Source organism: Trichechus manatus, unplaced genomic scaffold (assembly GCF_000243295.1).
Source record: "Trichechus manatus latirostris isolate Lorelei unplaced genomic scaffold, TriManLat1.0 scaffold00004, whole genome shotgun sequence".
In the NCBI taxonomy this organism is placed as follows: Eukaryota; Metazoa; Chordata; class Mammalia; order Sirenia; family Trichechidae; genus Trichechus; species Trichechus manatus.
In genome coordinates this window covers 29,884,067-29,904,620 of record NW_004443940.1, presented here as the reverse complement: position 1 = coordinate 29,904,620, position 20,554 = coordinate 29,884,067, and the positions used below count along the sequence as shown (strand labels likewise).

Sequence of the window (20,554 nt, the reverse complement as noted above, 5' to 3'; positions counted from 1 at the left end):
ACATAGATTTTTAAGTCTATTTTGAACACTTGTCTTCTTTTCCATCCACCAACAAGGGGGAACCCAAAGGACACCTTCTCCTAAACCATGCACAGTATACAAGAACAAGGAAGCAGAACACCGAGGGGGAGCACGCAGAATATGGGGACCAGGAGGGTTTGAGTCCAGGCCTCACACCCTTTAAAGAGAAGTGGCCGCCGAGTCCCCTACTCTCTCTGCTTGGCTTCCTCATTCATATCGAGGAGAAGGCAGGCCCACGGGGCCGTTAATGTCTTGTCCAGTGCTGGCAGCAGAGGATTTCAATCGCTGAACTGAAGGTCGCCCTGGACCGCCTGGTGTCGCCGAGGACCAGGTTGGGGTCCAGCGGGCTCAGGTGCCTGGGCTCCATCCTTCTCTAAGTCCGCGGAGGCAGCTTGTTGGGGACAGAAGGGAAAGTCAACAGCACCTTTGGGCTTGTTAGGGAGATTAGGAGACAGAGGTTTTGCACAGACATGACTTAAGGCAGAAGTCCCACTTCCAGACAACAGGTATTCAGTCCGACAAATTCCACAAACTGGAATAAAGAATTGGAAAATCGCCCCCTTTCTTCACTTAGCAACGAAAAAGTCCTCTTTTTCCCTTTAACGGTGTCGGTGCCATTGTCGGGCAAAATACACATCACTTTCAAACCACCTCTCAGCTGGAAACGCATAGTTTTTTAACGAGTCACAAAAAAATAGGGAAACTTACGCAGAGTTTCCTCCGCCACTTCCCCATCTGGGTGATCACTCCCCAGCACTGCAGCCCCAGGGGGGATGCTCCTCTGTGAGGAGGAAAAAGGTGTGTCCACCCCAGCCCAGTCGGAGAAGAGTGACACAGACTGATTAGGAAATCCCTGTGCCAGAAGAATATAAAGCCCCACCTTGATCGCTGAGCTTCCACCGAAGGTGAAAGTCGGGCCTGGCAGCCTTCCCCAGGCAAGAAGCCACAGGGTGAAAGAATGCAGAGCTGCAGGTAAGTGGCTTCTGGGAGAGAGAAAGAGAGAGAGAGATGTGGGGGTCAAGACACCTGAGGTCCACGTCTAGATGGAACCTCAACTTCTTCATCTTTGTGACCTTCTTTACCTGTGTGACTGTCACTGTGTCAGCTTAAGTGATCCTTGAAAATCTCTGGGCCTCAGTTTCTCCATCTAACAAAGGGGCTGGAGCATAGTGTCTCTAAGGTTCTTCTAGGAGTCTAAGAGACAGGCTAAAATGCCATGGAATCCAACAAGAGGAAATCCATTGCTCCAGACGGGTTTCCACCTCCTGAGAGACTGCACACAGGAGACCTAAATGGAATTCAGAGGATTTTTTTCTTGGAAGTCTCACGGAATTTTCTAGTTTGCAATACTTTATTTTTCTTTAATAAGTGTAACTTTTCTACTACCTGGACTCTTGGTGCTGACGCCACCCCAGTGCCTGTGGTTGTCTCTGAGAGGTTGTGGAGTGTGTGGTGAAGTGTGTGGCCCCTGAGGCCAAATGGCCTGTGTTCAAATTCCAGCTTTGCCTCTTACTAGCTATGTGTTTTTAAAACCAAAACCAAGCCTATTGCCGTTGAATCGATTCCAACTCATAGCAACCCCATAGGACAGAGTAGAACTGCTCCATAGGGTTTACAAGGAGCTCCTGGTGGATTCGAACTGCCAACATTTTGGTTAGTAGCTGAGCTCTTACCACTGCACTGCCAGGGCTCCTTGTGTGCTGTTAGGCAATTTAATTCTAGCCGCTCAGTGCCTCAGTTTCCTCATCTGTAAATAGTGATCTTGATGATGCTGCGGATGGTCACTGAGTCGTAAGAAGAGGACATAAATTAGAATAAAGCCCGGCACCACATACGTGTTTGCTGTTACTACTTGAAATGCCCTCTCTTGAATCCCATTACCTTTTGGAGGCTTTTCCTCCTCTTAGAGTCCCAGCCGCCTCGGGGTCCACCCCTCATCCTGAGCTCTGCTTCTAATATGTTGTGTTCTTGGTCAAGACTCTTCATCTCCCTAAGTTTCCTTTCTGTAAACTGGGCAGGTGAGTGCCCTCATCCCTCAACCCCGCTCAGCACTAATGTCCGGAGTGGATGCTGCCGATTTTCTCTCCACAATCCATCCCAGCTCCGTTCCATGCGCCACGACCTCCCACTAAGCTTACATTTTCCCTGGCCCATTTCCTCAGAGCTCCGTCTTCCCAAGAGGTAGTGAGCCTCCGCCAGCTCCGTGTGGTATTCCCACACGCACAGACAGAAGAGAGTGCCTGCCCTTTAATAGCGTTTAAAATCACGTCCGTTTTAATTGTATTTGTGTTTTCTGGTCTTTAGCCCCTGTAGTTATCATAAAATGCAAGAAGGAAGCTCAGGCTACAGACTGGGAGTAGCTGGGAGAGTAATCTTTGTCCCATTTTGTCCTTTCTTGACCTGGGAGCCCCCTTCTAGGCCCTTCCAGCAGACAGTCTCCTCACATCCCTACCCCAACCTCCAGAACTGGACTGTTTGACAACTAAAATCAGTTGTCAAGTCAATTCGGGCTCATGGCGACCCCGTGTGTGTCCGAGTAGAGCTGTGTTCCATTGGTGCTGCAAATGATTGTTTTTACAGGGTATTGTATGAAGTGTCTGCCTTTTGGTCGGAAAAATGGAAATTTGGAAAATACTTATTTGTTATACATATGTACCAATAGACCCCAGTGGGGCTCTGAGGTATGATTAGTGGTACTTCATATGTACCGCGGAACAACTAGGGTGGGCTTGAGGGAGGAGGCAACAACAACGAATTCACACTGCCTCCCAACTACCTACCAGAACTGCAGACACACTCAGTGATTCAGCGCGCTTCCATTAAGGAAAACACGTGGTATCAACAAAAAACTCGAAGAAGAAAATAATTGGGTCACCAAAGGCTTAAACCCAGTGTGGCATAAGAATAATAGTGGCGGAAATGTTGTTGATCCTTTAGCATCTCAGAGTCCCCTGTTCCAATGGCTCTCAGCCCTGGCTGAGCACTAGAATCACCTGGGGAGTCTGAAAAATCCCAATCCCCTCTGACCCCCTGGACCAATTATAGCAGGACTTCTAGGGTGGGGGTCCAGGCATCGGTAGTTATTAAGCTTCCCATGTGATCCCAATGTGCTACCATGGCTGAAAACCACTGTCCTATCCCATTTCGTGGAGGCCTGGCGGCACAGTGGTTAAGCATTTGGCTGCTAACCAAAAGGTTGGCAGTTCAAATCCCCAGCCACTCCATGGAAACCCTACGGGAAAGTTCTAGTCTGTCTTACAGGGTCGCTATGAGTTGGAATTGACTCAATGGCAATGGGTTTGGTTTTTTGGGTTTTATTCCATTTCTTATCCTCCTCACTGCCCCATCCTTTATAAACTACTCAGGGACCTCTTATTTCTCCCTTCAAAACCTATCCTCCAAACCTGTCATTTATCCAATGGTCCTCACCTGGGTTTGGGTATCTGACTCACTAGTAGCATAAATAATAATCATACAGCTTCTCAGACCTTGCCTCAGACCTGCTAAATCGGTCCTCTGGGGAAGAATTTTGGGAATCTGTATTAAACTCCGTTCAGGTGATTCTGATGCATACATTGGTTAAAGACCACTGTTGTATATTAAGCAAAAATAATTTCCTAAACACAAGGAGGCAAATGATTCTGGCCCGAGACTGTAAGTCAGAAGAGCCCAGCTTAAAACCTGGATATTATCCTATTGTGAGACCTTAAAAATATCACTTTATATTTCTGGACATCAGTTTCATCTATTAGATAGAAGAGTTGGATTAAGGAGCAGTGTGGTCCTCTGCCATTTTTAAGGACCCTTGGAAAATATTCATGGCACAGAAAGTTTTCAGGAAATATCAAGAGGAAACTTAAGAATACGTAGATGTGATTGGAGGTTGCAAACTCGAGTGTATTCAGGGGCTGTGCAGTTAAGTCAAATCCCTGTGGCTGTCTAGTAGGGAGTGGTAGGGCCTGTGGCCAATGGAATGAACTTTTCTCTCTGAAAAGACATTCCATTAGAAATAACACCAACACTCCTGGCTGAATAAAGCATATTCACAAGTTGGATTGGTCTGTGACCCCTTCAGTTTGTGAATCCCAGAGTAGCTTTAAAATTTTTTTGACAATATGATCTTAGAACCCCTAAGCTAAAGGGACTATCCTGGTTATCTAGTGCTGTTATAACAGAAATACCACAAGTGGGCGACTTTAACAAACAGAAGTTTATTCTCTCACAGTTTAGGAGGCTAGAAGTCTGAATTCAAGGCACCAGCTCTAGTGGAAGGCTTTCTCTCTCTGTCAGCTCTGGGGGAAGGTCCTTGTCATCAATCTTCCCCTGGTCTAGGAGTTTCTCAGCACAGCGACCCCAGGTGCAAAGTGTGCACTCTGCTTTCTTGGTGGTATGAGGTCCCCCGTCTCTCTGCTCACTTCTATCTTTTATATCTCAAAAGAGATTGACTCAAGATATAACCTAATCCTGTAGATTCAGTCCTGCCTCATTAACATAACTGCCTCTAATCCTGCCTCATTAACATAGAGTTTAGGATTTACCAACACATCAGATGACAAAATGGTGGACAACCACACAATACTGGGAATCATGACTTAGCCAAGCTGACACACATTTTTTGGGGACATAATTCAATCCACGACAGGGATGAAGGTCAAATCCTGGCCCCACCACTTCTATTTGTTTGACCTTGGATAAGTGATTTGGAGTCCCTCGGTGGCACAAAAGGTTAAGTGCTTGGCTATTAACTGAAAGGTTGGCAGTTCGAACACACTCAGAGACACCTTGGAAGAAAGTCCTGGCAGTTTACTTCTGAACGATCACAGCTGTTGAAAGCCCTATGGAGCATCGCTCTACTCTGACATATATGGGGTCACCAAGAGTTGGAATCAACTTGATGGCAACTAGTTTGTTTGTCTTTTGGTTTTGGCCAAGTTATTTAACTTCTGTACACCTTGATTTCTTCATCTATAAAATGAAAATAATAGTATGTAATTCATAAAATGCTGGGAAAATTAAAAGAAATAATGGGTGTCAAGACTTTTCACAGTGCCTGGCACATGACGGGTGTTCAGTCAATGTTAGCAATCATCATTATCATCAACACCATTGTTATAAGATTATAAATTTCAGACTCTAGTCCAAGAGGGCTGGGGTGATCAGGGCCCAATGATTTAATAACTCTGATCTCACACCATGTAGACATCTTCCTACTTTGCTGAAGGATAAAAATGCATTGCTGTTGAGTCTATTCTGACTCATAGTGACCTACAGGACAGAGTAGAGCTGCCCTATAGGGTTTCCGAGGAGCAGGTGGTGGATTCATACTGCTGGCCTTTTGGATAGCAGCCATAGCTCTTAACCACTGTGTCACCAGGGTTCCTTTGCTTAAGGATGAGCCAGTTCTAAAGCTCAATGCTTCTCAAACTCACCTGGGCATCTTGTTTATATTCAGATTCTGATTCAGCATGTCTGAGGTGGGGTCTGAGATTCTGCATTTATCACAAGAGATATTCATGCTGCTGGTTCTTGGACCACACTTACAGTAGCAAGGCTTTAGAAAAACTCTAGAAGAGGTCATCACATTTTGGACCACAGAAGAAATTAATGTAAAGCTTTGGGTTGATCCTAAAGTTTTTGGAGCTAATATTCATCAGAATTTTTAAAAAATGTCTAAAGTAGGCAGAATTTTAAGATGACCCCCACTGACCCATGTCCTTGTATAATCCCCTCCTCTTGAGTGCTGAGCACCTGTGAATATGTTGGGGTATCATTCCCATGATTAGGTAACCTCATCTGGCAAAGATGAAGGAATTTGGCAGATGCAATTGAGGTCCCCAATCAGTTGACTTCAAGTTAATAAAAAGGAAGATTATTCTGGCTAGGTCTAACATATTCAGGTAAGCACTTCAAAAGTGTTGGTGAAGAATATTGAGTATACCATGGACTGCCAGAAGAATGAACAAATCTGTTTTGGAAGAAGTATAATCAGAGTACTGCTTGGAAGCGAGCATGGGGGGACTTTATCTCACGCACTTTGGACATGTTATTAGCAGGGACCACTCCCTGGAGAAGGACATCATGCTTGGTAAAGTAGAGGGTCAGCGAGAAAGAGGAAGACCCTCAACAAGATGGATTGACACAGTGGCCACAATGATGGACTCAAGCATAGCAAAGATTGTGAGGATAGTGCCACACTGGGCAGTGTTTCATTCTGTTGTATGGATTCAACGGCACCTAGCAACAAGACCTTTAAAAGAGGCTCAGAGTCAACACACTAGAGAGATTCAAAGCAGCATCAGATGCTGTCTTGTTGGACTTGAAGGAACAAACTGCTATGTTGTGGAGAAGCCCATGTGGCAGCAGACAGCGAGTAGCCTTTAGGAGCCGAGACCAGCCTCTGGATGACAGCCAGCAAGAAAGCAGGACTCTGAGTTCCAGGAAGGAATGTATCCCAACCCAGATCTTGCAAGACCCTGAGCAGGGCCCAAACATCCGATCTACAGATCTGTGAGCTAATGAATGGGTATTGTTTCAAGTCTCTAAGTTTGTGGTCATTTGTTACACAGCAATAGAAAGCTAATACGATGTCCTAATCCTTCTCCATTGCTGTGTGTACCAGTCCTAGTTATACTATAGAAATAACTTAAAAAAAAATCTCGTAACTTAACACAACATAAGTTCATTTCTCACCCATGCTACATAATCACCATTGCTCAGCTTGGTCAGACTGGGATGACTCATCATAGTCACTCAAGAAACCAGGCCAGTTTCAAAACAGAATTTACAAGTATCATCTACTGGATTCTCATTGTTTTGCTATGAGTCTGAGGGTTCGAGGAATTATTCTTATTTAACCAAAGGAGAAACTGTTGCAGCAGGAACAAGTGAATGGAGCAGTAGATGTGTCTTGACCATCCTATGATGCTGCTGTATACCAACAAGGGTTCTGGGGTCACCATGGCAGGAGAAGAGAGGGCTAGAGAGTAGAGCACCAGCAATTAAACTCTTTGGCCTGGAAGTGACATATGTTCTTTCTGCTCACTTTTCATTGGCTGTACCTTGTCACCATGGTCATTCCTAACTTTAAGGGTGCAGAGATGTGAAATCCTGTGTGTACTCCAAAGTACAAAAGAACCAGATATTGGTATATCTACCACATTGTGGTCATATCAGTTGGAGTGGTGGGGAAAGGAAGTAGGATTTTAGATGGCCAAGTTCACGGAGCTGTTCTCACCACAGGGAATAAACTGGTCTAGCATCTGCAAGCCAAGAGAAGCCAGAGGGGGTGAGTGTGCAAATGGAACACTTGCCCACAGTCCCAGCGTAGAGCAAAGGGTTTCTTGGGGGACTTTCTGGATCTATGGCAAACCCGGTAAGCCTGGGTTGTTTTCAGGCTGAAAGCTGGGCTTTCTTGTGATGAGGGATTTCTCAATATGTTAGTATAGATAACAATGTCTTGGGTTAGAATGAGTTTCACTCATTTTTTCAGGTCGACTTTTATCCGCTCTCATGGATACTCTGGACACAGGACTCAGTAAAGCTGCTGTCCTTTGTGACCCCAGAGAAGGACTCATTCTAGGTGGGCACATCTTCCAGAGAGCAGAAGATGATCTTTCAAAGCATAAAAAGAAAATCCCATCTGTTTTTAAATTTGGAAGGAAATATTTCTAAACTTTATGTACATGGTGAAAATTTATATTCACTACAAACCTATGCCAAAAAAAAAGTATTTTTAATAACTTTTCTAATAAGAATCTCATTTGTCTCCCGAGGTCCCATCTCACTAGGAAAGGTGAATTAAACTGCCAATACACATTATCTCCATCTTGGTGGGGTTAAATCCTCCTCTCCTAGATTTATTCAAGCTCTCCTGGGTAGATGCTCAGTCTTTCAGAGTTTCTCACAAAGCCCCTTCTTTGAGCCAGGAAGGAATCTGAGACTAACAGGAAGATGAAGCATTGCAGGGAATTGTGGGGAGAGTAACTAATTAACACTTGCTGACCTGGGGGTCTTCAATGGCTCCCATGGAGGTATCTTGGACCTGTCTGGTCACTGGGTGTTCTGCTGAATCTACTACTGAGGTTTGTGGTTGGGAAAATCCATGGTCTGGTCCTTCAGCTGAGTCAGAGTCAGAGCTATTACTGACTTGGCCCAACTGTACCTCTCAGGCTTCACAGGTCTTCTGAGTCTTGGCCATGGCCTTGTTTCTCCCCAGCTTAGACTGTCTAACTGTGGATGTGATATTCAAAATATTTAACAACAAGTAGGGCACAAGCACCAACCAATCAGAGCACATGCTGCAGCACTTGTTGCTGGACCATCGGGAAGTCTGGGGGATTTTAGGGGAGCACTGAGACACCTGAGGTAGCTGAGTGCAGTGTTCAGGGGCTTACCCACCAGTAAGGAAGTGTTTCCATAGTTGGCCACACTGCTCTTTGCTGACTGACCATCCTTTAGCCTGGGCTCTAGGTCTCCTTGCCCTTCATCATGGCAGCCCCATGGCAGCCCAGATCTCAGCTTTCCCCTACCCCCTACTGGAAGTATAGGGGACTGATTGGATCCCTTCCCTCTCTGTTAAGAACTGAGACAAGCAAGGACGTGATTGATGTAATTGATATCACTAAACTGTACACCTGAATAATATTGAATTGGCAAACGTTGTGTCATATCTATTTTTACAACAATAAAAACAAAACCAAACAAAAAAAACTGAGGCAAGCAGGGAAGTAACCCTAGCATCCCTTCTACCTAAGCATGCCACACCTTTCTTTCCATTCTTTTGTAGCTTCCCCATTTTGGTAAGCACTCTTTGCAAGGTGGGACCCCTCTAGAAACCCAATTTGGAAGCAGAGCAAAAGTTTTGAACCCAGAATAAGGGGGAGGAGTGTCTACCTGCTTCCTCTTTCAACTTCCCTCCTTTCACCCAGGAACCCAAAGGGCCTTTTTCTTCTACTTCCTCTTCCAACCAAGAAGGAACTTCCTCTATGCCTTTTCCACTTCTCTCCTTTCTGAAGAGGCCTTTGTTCTTCCCCTTTCCTGGGGCTATAGTGGCAGAAGCATCACATTACAAGAAGGGAAACACACTGGGAGACAATGAAAATATTATCCTCATTGCATATACTGTGCATTGTCCTATGCTAGAAAAAGAGGATTCTGAACAAAATTTAAACTTTTCTTTATGACTCAGGGTAATCACTAGGAACATCTACTATTTTGTGCTTTAACATCAACATATCCTCAATAGAGCACAGTGAGGTGGAGAGGACCATTTATGTGTGGTCTTAAAGGCCCAGATGGCTGTACGCTTTGGTTCTCATGTCTGTTTTAGTGGTTTTGCTGTCTCTTCCTTTGTTATTGCTTGTTATGAATTGAATTGTGTTCCCCCAAAATATGTGTTGTAATATATAAAAAGAGATTAAACAAGCAAGCGAGAGAAGCAGAGATGTGGGAAGAGAGATGCAAAGCCACATGAAGATCGCCCAGGAGCAGAAGCTCAAAGAGGCAAGGACCTTCCTCCAAGCCGACAGAGAGAGAAAGCCTTCTCCTAGAGCTGGCACTCTGAATTCAGACTTCTAGCCTCCTAAACTATGAGAAAATAAACTTCTGTTTGTTAAAGCCACCCACTTGTGGTATTTCTGTTATAGCAGCACTAGATAACTGAGACACTGGGCAATCAGTTGACACGTCTTTCTGTATATTTTCTTCCAGAGTCCTCTCCTTTCTAATTTGTTATCTCTAACCCACTTTAGATTGAGGATTCTGGTTGTCTATTGCTATGTAGCAAGCTTCCCCAAAACTTAGTGACTTAAAATAACAACCATTTTATTATAACTCACAAATTTCGTAGGTCAGGAATTTGAGAAGGGCTCAGCTAGGTGATTCTTCTACTTCATGTGGTTTGATATAGTTCTGACAGTGGTACTTAGCTGGTGAATGGACTGATCTGGAGAGTCTAAGATGGTGGCATTCATGTGACTGGCACCATTGAGGGGATTCCTGGAAGGCTAGGCATAGCTGGGACTGTTAACAACAGCCCTTACACATGGCCTCCTTAGCAAGGTGGTCTCAGCATAGTTGGACTGTTTACATGCTGGCTGACTTTCCACAGAGCAAGTATCCCAAGAAAATCAGGTGGAAGCTGCATGACTTTTTCTGACTTGGCCCCAGAAGTCACACAACATCACTCCTGCTGCATTCTATTGGTTACATGAGAGTCACAAGGCCAGCCCAGATGCAAGGGAGGTGAATTGGACTCCACCTCTTGATGGCAAAGTGGTATAGTCATATTGTAAAAGACCATGTGGGATGGAGGATATTGTCATGGCTATCTTTGGAAAATACAGCCTGCCACTCTGAGAAACAAATAGCCACGCTCCTACTGATAAAGAGAAAAACGGTTCTAAACGAGGGCTTGAGATCTTCTTCTGTGAGTAAAAAATATACGCTTTTGTGCCGGGATCCTATGGCTATTTTTCAGCTCTTCAGATCTTTTTGCCCTTGTTTCTTCTGTCTGAGTTATGTTTTAGATGGACAAGTTTTCTGGATGACTGATTATTCAGATATTTGAAGTACTTGCTATACTCATATTAGAAGAGAAATTTGGAGAATGAAAGCATCACTTGGTTTAAAACGTGTGCGTCTGCTCACAACCAACCCCTGTCCCATGCCAGCACAGACCATCCAGTTACTAATTCACACTACCCAGTGAATGTCCCGGTAGAGCTAGAACTCCAATACCCAGGAGAATTCAGAAGTCCTGAGTTTTGGCTCTGCCATTTGCTGGCTATGGGACCTTAAGCAAGTGAGTTGACCCAGTTCAGTGGTTGTCTGATGAAGTCCCCTGACTTGATGCTTTACAATTTGAAACAGTATCCAGGACCGAAGCCTAAGCTCAAATCCAGATTGACTTAGAATCCTAGGGTTTTACACTTGGGAGGGACATGGTTGCTCTCACCAGCCTAACCCTTGCATTTTAGAGATGAAGAAACTGTAACCAGATTGATTAAATGGCTTGCCTAAGATCACATAGCTAGTTAATGGTAGAGTGAAGACGAACCCAACTTCAATCTCCAGTTCCATGTGCTTAAAGACTCTACCACCAAGATGTCAATCTGAGTGAAAGCATTGGCAACCTTAGAATGTATGTGTGCATTTATGATTGTGTATTTATATTTTAAACACATTTCCATAATACGGATTTATGCGCAAGCGTTTGTTGATACCATTATATAAAGTTGCACATAGAGTAACTGTTGTTAGCGAAGTTACTGACTAAGCCACTAAAAAGTTTTCAGGCTGTGGGATGGACCTGTAGCAAGAATCAGGCAGAATGCAAAGAGAGTGGAAGATCTGACTTCTTATTTAGGTTCTGCCCACTGTGTGATCTTGAGCAAGTTACTTACCTCTCTGAGTTTCTGGTTCTGCTTCTGTGAAACGCTGACAAGAGCCACCCTTGTTGAGTGCTTTCTCTTTGCGAACACAGTTCTAACCTTTTCGTATTGTATATCATCTAATCCCACTTTGATGCCAATCAGGTGATATTCATTTTAGCTCCAGATGAGAAGATTGAGCCTCATAGAGGTAGGGTAACCTGCCACAACCATCCAGCCGGCAAGGAAGAAAGGCAGGATTCACATTCAGTCTGTCAGACTCTCAAGTCCATATGCTTTCCTCTCTTCTCCTCTGTACATACTTCCCTAGCTCACAAACCTTTTGGAAGGTCCTGACATTCTTCTTCTGAGCTGCCCCAGAGGGTAGAATCTGACCAATGGGTGGAGGTTAGAGGGAGGCAAAAGTGGGCTCGAATGACAGAGAAATTTTTGATCTTGGGACTTTTCCAAGACTGGAGGCATCCATCAAGCGAAGTGCTGAGCTTGGTCGTCTATGGGGAATTCCGGATTTGGGGTGTACTGTTTGAGTAGGCATCTGAACTTAATGCCTTCTGAAACCCCCTTTAGCTCCACTTTTTTTTTTTAAATTGTGCTTTAGATGAAGATTTACAGAGAGAATTAGTTTCTTATTAAACAATTAATACCCATATTATTTTGTGACATTGGTTGCCAACCCTACGATGTGTCAACACTCTCCCCTTCTCGAACTTGGGTTCCCCATTTCCACTCATCCAGCTTTCCTCTCCTCTCCTGTCTTCTCATCCTTGCCCCTGGGCTGGTGTGCCCATTTAGTCTCGTATACATGGTTGATCTAGCTCCAGGTTTTGATGTTTCTACAGAGCAAAGAAAGAGTACCAAGACTGAGGATCGTGTAGGCTTGTGTTTATATCCTACGTTATCATCTCATTAGCTCTGTGGCCTTGGGCAAGTTACTTAACGTATCTGAGTCTGTCTCTATTGCTTCATGTTTATAATGGGGATGATGTAGTCTACCAGCCTCACGAGCTTTGTCCTCTGAGTGGTACAGACCAGGGAACCCGTCTTACACAAGTGTCACGATGGGAGTGTTTGAAGCCTGGTTGATTCACACTGTAAGTGCACGGGGCCTCACAGATAGTTTCCTCATCAGTCACTTTGCAGGAGGATGTTGACTATTCTGGGGCTAAGGGAATAGTCTCGTAAGGTGTCAGCCTGTGGGAGAACTTGTTGCCTGACATAGGCGGAAGGGGAAGGAAACCTCTCTCAGCTGATGACCCAGCCTCCTGGGGGCTCGCAATGACTCAGCCTTACTGGGAGTGGAAATTGTGAATAGAATATTTGAATGAATGGGAAGATGAATTGCTTTATTGAAGTGTCTCTTAGTCAGTGATTCTTGGGACAGAAGATGATCAAGTTCAAATATTTGATGGGGAAAGAGTGGATTTAGTGAAAAGGGTTTTTTGTTGGCAAAAAGTGATATATAAAGAGAGTGTGTAGCCCTTGGTGGAGCCACATTTTAGTCTCTTTAGGTTTGCCCCTCTGAGATTCAACCCAACGTGGCCCAGAGCCATGGCCTTCCAGTAAACAGATCCATTTTCCTGGCCCCACCAGGGAGTGAGGAACTGGTATAAAGAACATCAAAAAAAAAAAAAAAAAAAAAAATTGTCATAGAGTCAATTCCAAGTCATGGCAGTCCCATGTGTTACAGAGTACAACTGAGGTCCATAGGGTTTTCTTGGCTGTAATCTTTATGGAAACAGATTGCAAGGCCTTTCTTCCATGGTATTGCTGGGTGGGTTTGCGTCACCAATCTTTAGGTTAGTAGTAGAGCACAAAGCACTTGCACTACTCAGGAACCTTGTAAAGGACACCACGGGGCTGTAATTCCAACGTGGCCAAGCAGATCAGAAGCAATTCCACTATGCTGCTTGGAGACTGAATTCTCTTAATTCTGGAAAAAAATAAAATTAGTTTTTCTCTTTTCTGTAGAACAAATATAATCTGTGGACAACCATCAGTGCTTCTGCTTTGAGCCAGAATATTTTCCACAAAAGCTGCCTCAGACATGGTCATATATCTGCACCTTGACGATCTTCTCTACCCCCTAAACTCTTAAAATTCTGTGCTTCCAGAGGCTTAGTTCAAAAATACTTTTTATATTAGTTCAGCTTTGACTTTAAAAAAAATTTCCAATACTAATTTTGATATAAATGTTTATTTTCCCATGGGTTTGAGAAGAGTTTTATACCATGCACATGAAGCAATATGCTTGGACTTTTAGGAATTTATTTTCCAAACCGAGGATGAGTAAATTATATGTGTATGGCATGATAGCTATTTGACTTTGTTAATATTCAAAACCTGCCAGCTTGTTTTTATTTTCTGGAGGCGTGTGCCACTTGACTCAGAGAGATTGGACAGTTGCTTAAAAACTCCTTGGAATGAAGTGAGTGCAGACATAAAGAAAAATCGATCTTTTGGGTAAATTAAGTATGTTGTTTATTATTAGGTGCTGTCTAGTCGTATATATATATATGGAGCCCTGGTAGCGTAGTGGTTCAAGAGTTTGGCTGTACACTCAAAGGTCAGCTGTTTGAATCCACCAGCCACTCCTTGGAAACCCGATAGAGCAGCTGTAGTCTCTCCTATAGGGTCGCTATGAGGTGGAATCTACTCGATGGCAATGGGTTTGGTTTGGTTTTATATATACATATATAGATGTAGTTATTGTTGTCGTTGTTAGTGTTGTCAAGTCATTTGTAACTCATTGCAACCTTATGTACAACAGAACGAAACACTGCCCGGTCCTGTGCCATCCTCACAATAATTGCTGTGTTTGAGTCCATTGTTGTAGCCCTGTGTCAATCTATCTCATTGAGGGTCTTCCTCTTTTTTCACTGACTCTCTATTTTACCAAGCATGACGTCCTTCTCCAGGAACTGGTCCCTCCTCATAACATGTCCAAAGTATATGAGATGAAGCCTTGCCATCCTCACTTCTAAGGAGGATTCTGGCTGTACGTCTTCCAGGACAGATTCGTTTGTTCTTCTGGAAGTCCATGGTATATTCAATATTCTTTGCCACCACCACTATTCAAAGCCATCAATTCTTCTTTGGTCTTTCTTCTTCATATAGTCTAGCTGCTGAGATTATTTGCTCAGCATACAGGTTGAATAAGTATAGTGAAAGTATACAACCCTGATGCAGACCTTTACTGACTTTAAACCACACAGTATCCCTTTGTTCTGTTCGAACGACTGCCTCTTGGTCTATGTATAGGTCTCACATGAGCACAGTTATGTGTTCTGGAATTCCCATCCTTCACAATGTTATCCATACTTTGCTACGTCCACACAGTCGAACGCCTTTGCATAGCCAACAAAACACAGGTAAACATCTTTCTGATATTCTCTGCTTTCAGCCAAGATCCATCTGACATCGGCAATGATATCCCTTGTTCCACATCCTCTTCTGAATCTGGCTTGAATTTCTGGAAAGGGGAGAGAGAGAGAGAGAATGAAGAAGAGAGGAGAGCAGTGGAGAAAAAGAGAGAAGGAGAGAGAGAGAGAATTAAAATTAGAATAAGACAAATTCCAAAAAAGGTGAACCATTAGTTGGTGAATCTAGGTGAGAGATATACTGATGTTCATTGCATTATTCTTTCCAGTTTTCAAAATTAAATTGAAAGGTGCAGTAAACGCCGGTGCACTCTGAGAAAACCCAGTTTCTGGGTTGACTCCAACTCGTGGCAACTTCATGTTTGTCAGAGTAGAACCTTACTCTGTAGGGTTTTCAATGGCTGATTTTTCAAAAGTAGATTGCCAGACCTTTCTTCCAAGGAGCCCCTGGGTAGACTAGATCCTCCAGCCCTTCAGTTAGTACCCTAGTGAATTAACTATTTGCACCACCAAGGGATTTAGTCTATATATATTTTCCATAAGCAGAAGCCTGGGGCAAGAGGCTGACACCTGAGGATCAAAGGCAGGTAACGGTGATCTGAGGCCCTAGTGAGTGCTGCCCGGGTCTGCTGTGTGCCCACTGCCACTGTCTGGCCTGGTGCCACGGGTCAGTTCCTCTCTCCCTCACTGTATTCTTTCTTGCTTTCCTCAAATCTTCACACGTACCCCGCCCACCCCACCCCCCCGCCGCCATTTTCTTGTGTCTGGCCCGGCTTTTCATACTGTCTCTCTGTTTTTTTATATTCAAACCAGAACATCCAAACCCATTTCCATTAAGCCAATTCCAACTCATAGCGACCCCATAGGGTTGTAATCTTTACGAAAGCAGATTGCCACATCTTTCTCCTGCGAGTGGCTGGTGGGTTCGAACTGTTGACCTTTTAGTTAGCAGCTGAGAGCTTAACCACTGTGTGAGTCAGGTAAAACTTGGTTCGATGACCCCCCAAAAAAACAAAAACAAACACCTCTAACTCAAATATTTGAAACGAGCTGCTGCTGACATTTCATTCTTCCAGTAGGCAGGTCAATTCAGCAGAAATTTTAAGTTGTCTGTGTTTTAAAAATGCATTTCCAGAAAGTAAGGCAGGAGAATCGTGTTTTGCTACAAAACTCTGTAAAACTAATTCTTTTTCCCCTATGCCTGCCAAGGACTTTCTATTTCCTACAACATGGCAACTTTCGTTCCAGCCTTTTTCTGAGGTTTTGATTATTGAAAATTATCACTACTATGTGTTTGTGGTTTAATTGCCTGAAGCCACTTCCTGGAAAGGTCCCAATAAAGTAGTTATTTTATCAAAGTCCACAGAGTGGAAACCAGGACAATTCCTTTTGGTTGGGGAGGTGAGAGGGTAGGGAATAGGGGTTTATTTGACGAGTAAAACATTTTTAGGATTTTGTCCCACTGGAACAGAGTCCTTGCTGAGATGATCTCTCACTTCTCACCCTGATCAGCCCTGTGATTTTTAGAAGAAGCTTAACTTCAGATATACTTTCGCCTGTAACAGGAAGGTTTGGACTGGATTTCTCTAAGACTCCGTCCAGCTTTGTAGCTCTGTGACGCTTCAGGCAGCAAGTGCACCTGAGTGGATACAGTCTGACTTTCTGGTATTCAAGTAATTTCATCATGGTTTACAGACCTTTCACATAGTCGAGGCTAATGTCAGTCGTTACATATTTCACACAGCCTGAACCTAGAGAACGTCAGGCCTTGGGGGGTGTTTTCATCTGAGGGGAGGCCGCACAGCTCATCCTTCCAGTGAGTTGAAGTGCCTTTTTAGAGTCAGTCAACAGAAACAGAGTATTTGAATCCAGTTAAGAAAAAGGATGAGGGCTGGTGAGAACCCAGCACCTGCCAGAACCAGCAGCGTTCCTATCTCAGGTCCTCTTCATAAATTCTGGAAAGGCAATATATTGGGATTAGCTTTGGCTGTGAATAACAAACCTAAACGTGTAAAAGAAGGAAGTCCAGGGTGGTGAGGCAGTTTCACAAAGCCAGCGAGGGCTCAGGTTCCTTCTCTCTTGTTGCCCCGCCACTTGTAGCAAGATGGTCCATGAAGGCTGCTATAATCCAACCAAGATATCCACACTGAATCAGCAGGAAGGAAGACTACAAGGAAAAGCCTTCTCTTAGACCTAGGGAGGATCACACGCTTGCACTTACATTTCATTGGTCAAAATGTTGTCACATGCAAGGGAGGATGGGAAATGTAGTCATTATTTGGGGTGGTCATGTGCTCAGTTAAAAGCCAAGGGTTGTATTGTTGGAGAAGCAGGGAGGATAGATACTGTGGGAGGAAACTAGCAGCCGTAGATAGTATACTTGAGAAGAGCAAGGGTTTTGAATTACTAGTTCTTGGTTTAAATTTCCACTCCTGCTTACCAGCTGTAAGGTCTTGGCCAGGCTACTTAACCCCTGTGGTCTTCTCTATTTTGTCATCTGTAAAATTAGCATAATATGTCATGAGAACGAAAAGAAAGAACAAATGTTCAGTATTTAGCACAGCAGCCATTACCCTTGTACCAGGTCCTACATCAGCATCCTTGACTTCATTTATTTATTCGGCTATGGGGTATTGGTTATAAATGGTATGTTTAACTCCTACTTCTTTCATATCCTTACTAGAGAACTAGTAAATCTGGTTGGGACCAGTACAGCTGGGGACATGATAAGCTAACGCATGCCCAATCAATCTGATAGTTTATGTGACCTGCGTGCCAACCATGTGGCCTGACAAACCCGAGGGTGAGGTTAGAGGTGAAGTTACAGGAATATTTGCACTTCAGAAATGTGTGAAGGGTAAAGACCGTGCAGAAGTAGGAGGAGTTTAGGGGAAAATCTCACCCAGCTAAGAGGAAAATCTCAGGTTCTTCACTTCCTCGCCCATGACTCCTTGTCACCAGAAGGGGGAGCTCAGACCAAAACTCTGACCCTACAGGTTCTGATGGTTCCTGATTGACAGGAGATGCTTTCCAGAGTGCAGTTCCTCAGTTTGCCAGCCTTGCTCTGGCCAGTAAGAACTACCCAGGATTCCTGCAAACCATTCAGAATGATGTCTGTTCCAGGAGCTGAGGACAACTCAACCTCCTTCAAGAAAAGTGGGGATGGTGGTTGGATTCCCTCACCAGCAGCAACTCTCTGAAAGACTTTCAGTCATAAATATTTCCTCGGCACTTTCTGGGACCAGGCACTAGGTCAGCAATGTGGACCATGGACAAGACTGGACCTCTGACTTCAAGGCTCTCACCAACGATAGGGGAGCCACACAAGAAACAGGATTGCATGACAGTTCCCACTTTTTCACCCCTCCTGGTGTCACTTTGGAGCCCTGGTGGCACAGTGGCTAAGAGCTCAGCTGCTAACCAAAAAGTAGGCAGTTCTAATCCACCAGCTGCTCCTTGGAAACCCTATGGGGCAGTTCTACTGTGTCCTATAAGGTCGCTAAGAGTCAGAATAGACTCAATGGCAATGAGTTTGGTTTTTTTTTTGGTGTCACTTTGCACTACTTCCCACCAGAGGTGAGGTGTGTTTTTCTGCCCCATTGATGGTAGGTTTGGCCACCTGACATGTTTTGTCGAATGGAATGTGGGTAAACAAGAGTTCTGAGCAAGGCTTATGTGTTTTTGCTCATACCATTTGTGCTTCTACCATTACATGAGAAGATCATCTTTCTGGAAGCTCACTGGTCCAAGGAGGATGAGAGACAGGAGGAGCTGACTTGGACACCACCTGAAGCTTGAAACCAGGTCTATCCCAAGCCTAGTCTAGATTAGCCAGCCTCCATCTGACCTGGAGATTTGGGAACAAAAGAAATGACTGTTGTTTTATGCTTCTCAGTTTTGGGACAGTTTGTTAGGCAGCATTGTTGTGGCAATGGTTAGCTGATCAACAGGCAACTGTGATTTAGTCTGAGAAAGACTGTAGAGAGACACAGAAGGCATCTACTCCAGTCTTGGGGAGGTTTGCAGGGAGGAACGCTTCATGACCTTGTATACATGATTCATTTTTGAACCTTATTTTGCTTTTGTCCCCGGGGTGCTTTAAACCTGAGAGTTAGCAGTATATAGAATCCCTCAGGGTATGTCAGAATTGTATGTAAAATAAGATTTAATCCATAGAGATTAGAGGAAAGGGTATCTGATGAGTAAAATATGAGGATGTTTTGATTTCTGGTCATTCATTCACTCATTTGCTCATTCACCGAGTTGGAGTTGGGGACATAACTGTGAACAAAACAGACTAGGATTCTCACGCACGTGGAGCTTATGTTGTAGAGAGAGGAGACGTGGTTGATGATGAATGCCATAGAGAATAGTAGAGCAATAAAGGATAATATGAGTTCTAGGGTGGACGGGCGGTGCAGGGAAGCCCTCACCAGGTGGGTGATATTTCAGCAAAGACTGAGGGAGGAGAGGGAATGAGCAGTGGCCTCACCTGAGGAAAGAGTGTCCCAGCAGAGGGAGCAGGAGTGCCAAGGCCACTTCTGGAGAAAAATGTAGATGAAACCCCTTTACCAAGAGTCTAAGAGCTCCAGGGATTTGACTATTGGCTCGTTAGTGAATATATCATAGGTGAGCAAACCTGAAAAATTTGAGTTTTCTTGTAAAAAAAAACAACAACAAAAACAAAAAAAACAGGCAAGAAGGTTTCTATCATTGGGTGAAGTCTTCATACCCTGACCCTGGGACGGCCTTCAAGGGTTCTCTCTTTGGGAGCCTTTGGTTCTTGGTGACCCCTCTGTCTTTTCCTCTAGGCTACTGGGTGCTGGACCTCAACTTTCCACCTTCTGTGTCCTCCAGAAGTTGTCTGGAACAATGTTCATCTTGTGCATGGTGATCATGGGCGCTTCTGCCTTCACCGTTCAGCCTGAGCAGCACACAGGTAAGAAGTCAAGCTGTCAGGTGGTAGATGGCTTGTCTGTGGCTTCTCTGTGGAAGGCAATTGTTTATCTAGTTCTCAGAAAATCAAAGTACGGGTAGTTGTGCCTGATCAATGACCAGTGCTTCTCTTCACCCACCTCTCCTCAGCACCACAAGAGCTGTGGGAGTGGTCACCCCATCAGAGGAGTGAGCCAGAGGAAGAGGTGCACTAGCGGGAGCCCCTAAAATGTGCCTTTGGATTTTAACCACACATCCTGTCATGACCAACCTCTTCTTCTGTCTGAGCTCGGATCTACTTTTAGTGACAAGGGGTCAAAAAATGAAAAATAGGGCCAGATTTTTAAATAATTTTTTTCTTACTGTGTGAACCTGATTTAAATTTTCCTTCAAAATGTAAATCGAAATTGATAGCAGCCCTAAGCTTATTATTTGAAAAATTGAAGTCATATATAACAGGGTGGTTAATGGGCCTCAGGGTGCAGGTCCTCACTGTGCCTGATGTTCCCCTGACAGAACAAGCCCAGGTCTGCAGGTTCAGGAGATTTTGTGATTTGGACAGGTTTGGGAAAAACATCAGTCTCTGGATGGCACAAACAATTTACACTTGACTACTATGGTGCAGTGGTTAAAGTGATCGACTGCTGACCAAAAGTTCAGTGGTTCGAAACCACCACCAGCTCTGCCGGAGAAAGATGTGAGAGTCTACTTCCATAGAGATTTGCAGCCTTGGAAGCCCTATGGGGTCATTATGAGTTCGAATCGACTTGATGGCAGTGGGTTTGGACTAACCTAAAGGCTGGTGGTTTGAACCCACCTGGAGGCTCTTTG

General features: G+C 44.3%; 1 protein-coding gene across 2 annotated transcripts in view; it reads left to right on the top strand.

The window, feature by feature from the left end:
- Positions 1-750: 750 nt before the first annotated feature.
- IL1R2 (interleukin 1 receptor type 2) overlaps positions 751-20,554 on the top strand; it is a 43,275-nt gene continuing 23,471 nt past the window's right edge. The window contains exons 1-2 of one of the 2 annotated variants that reach the window (XM_023733913.1): positions 751-993; positions 19,600-19,727. In XM_023733913.1, coding sequence (XP_023589681.1) covers positions 980-993; positions 19,600-19,727 — 142 coding nt within the window. In that variant the 5' untranslated portion in view covers positions 751-979. Of the gene's footprint in view, positions 994-9,657; positions 10,448-19,599; positions 19,728-20,554 lie in introns of those variants that run through there. The other variant, XM_012555768.2, reaches the window with a different exon arrangement.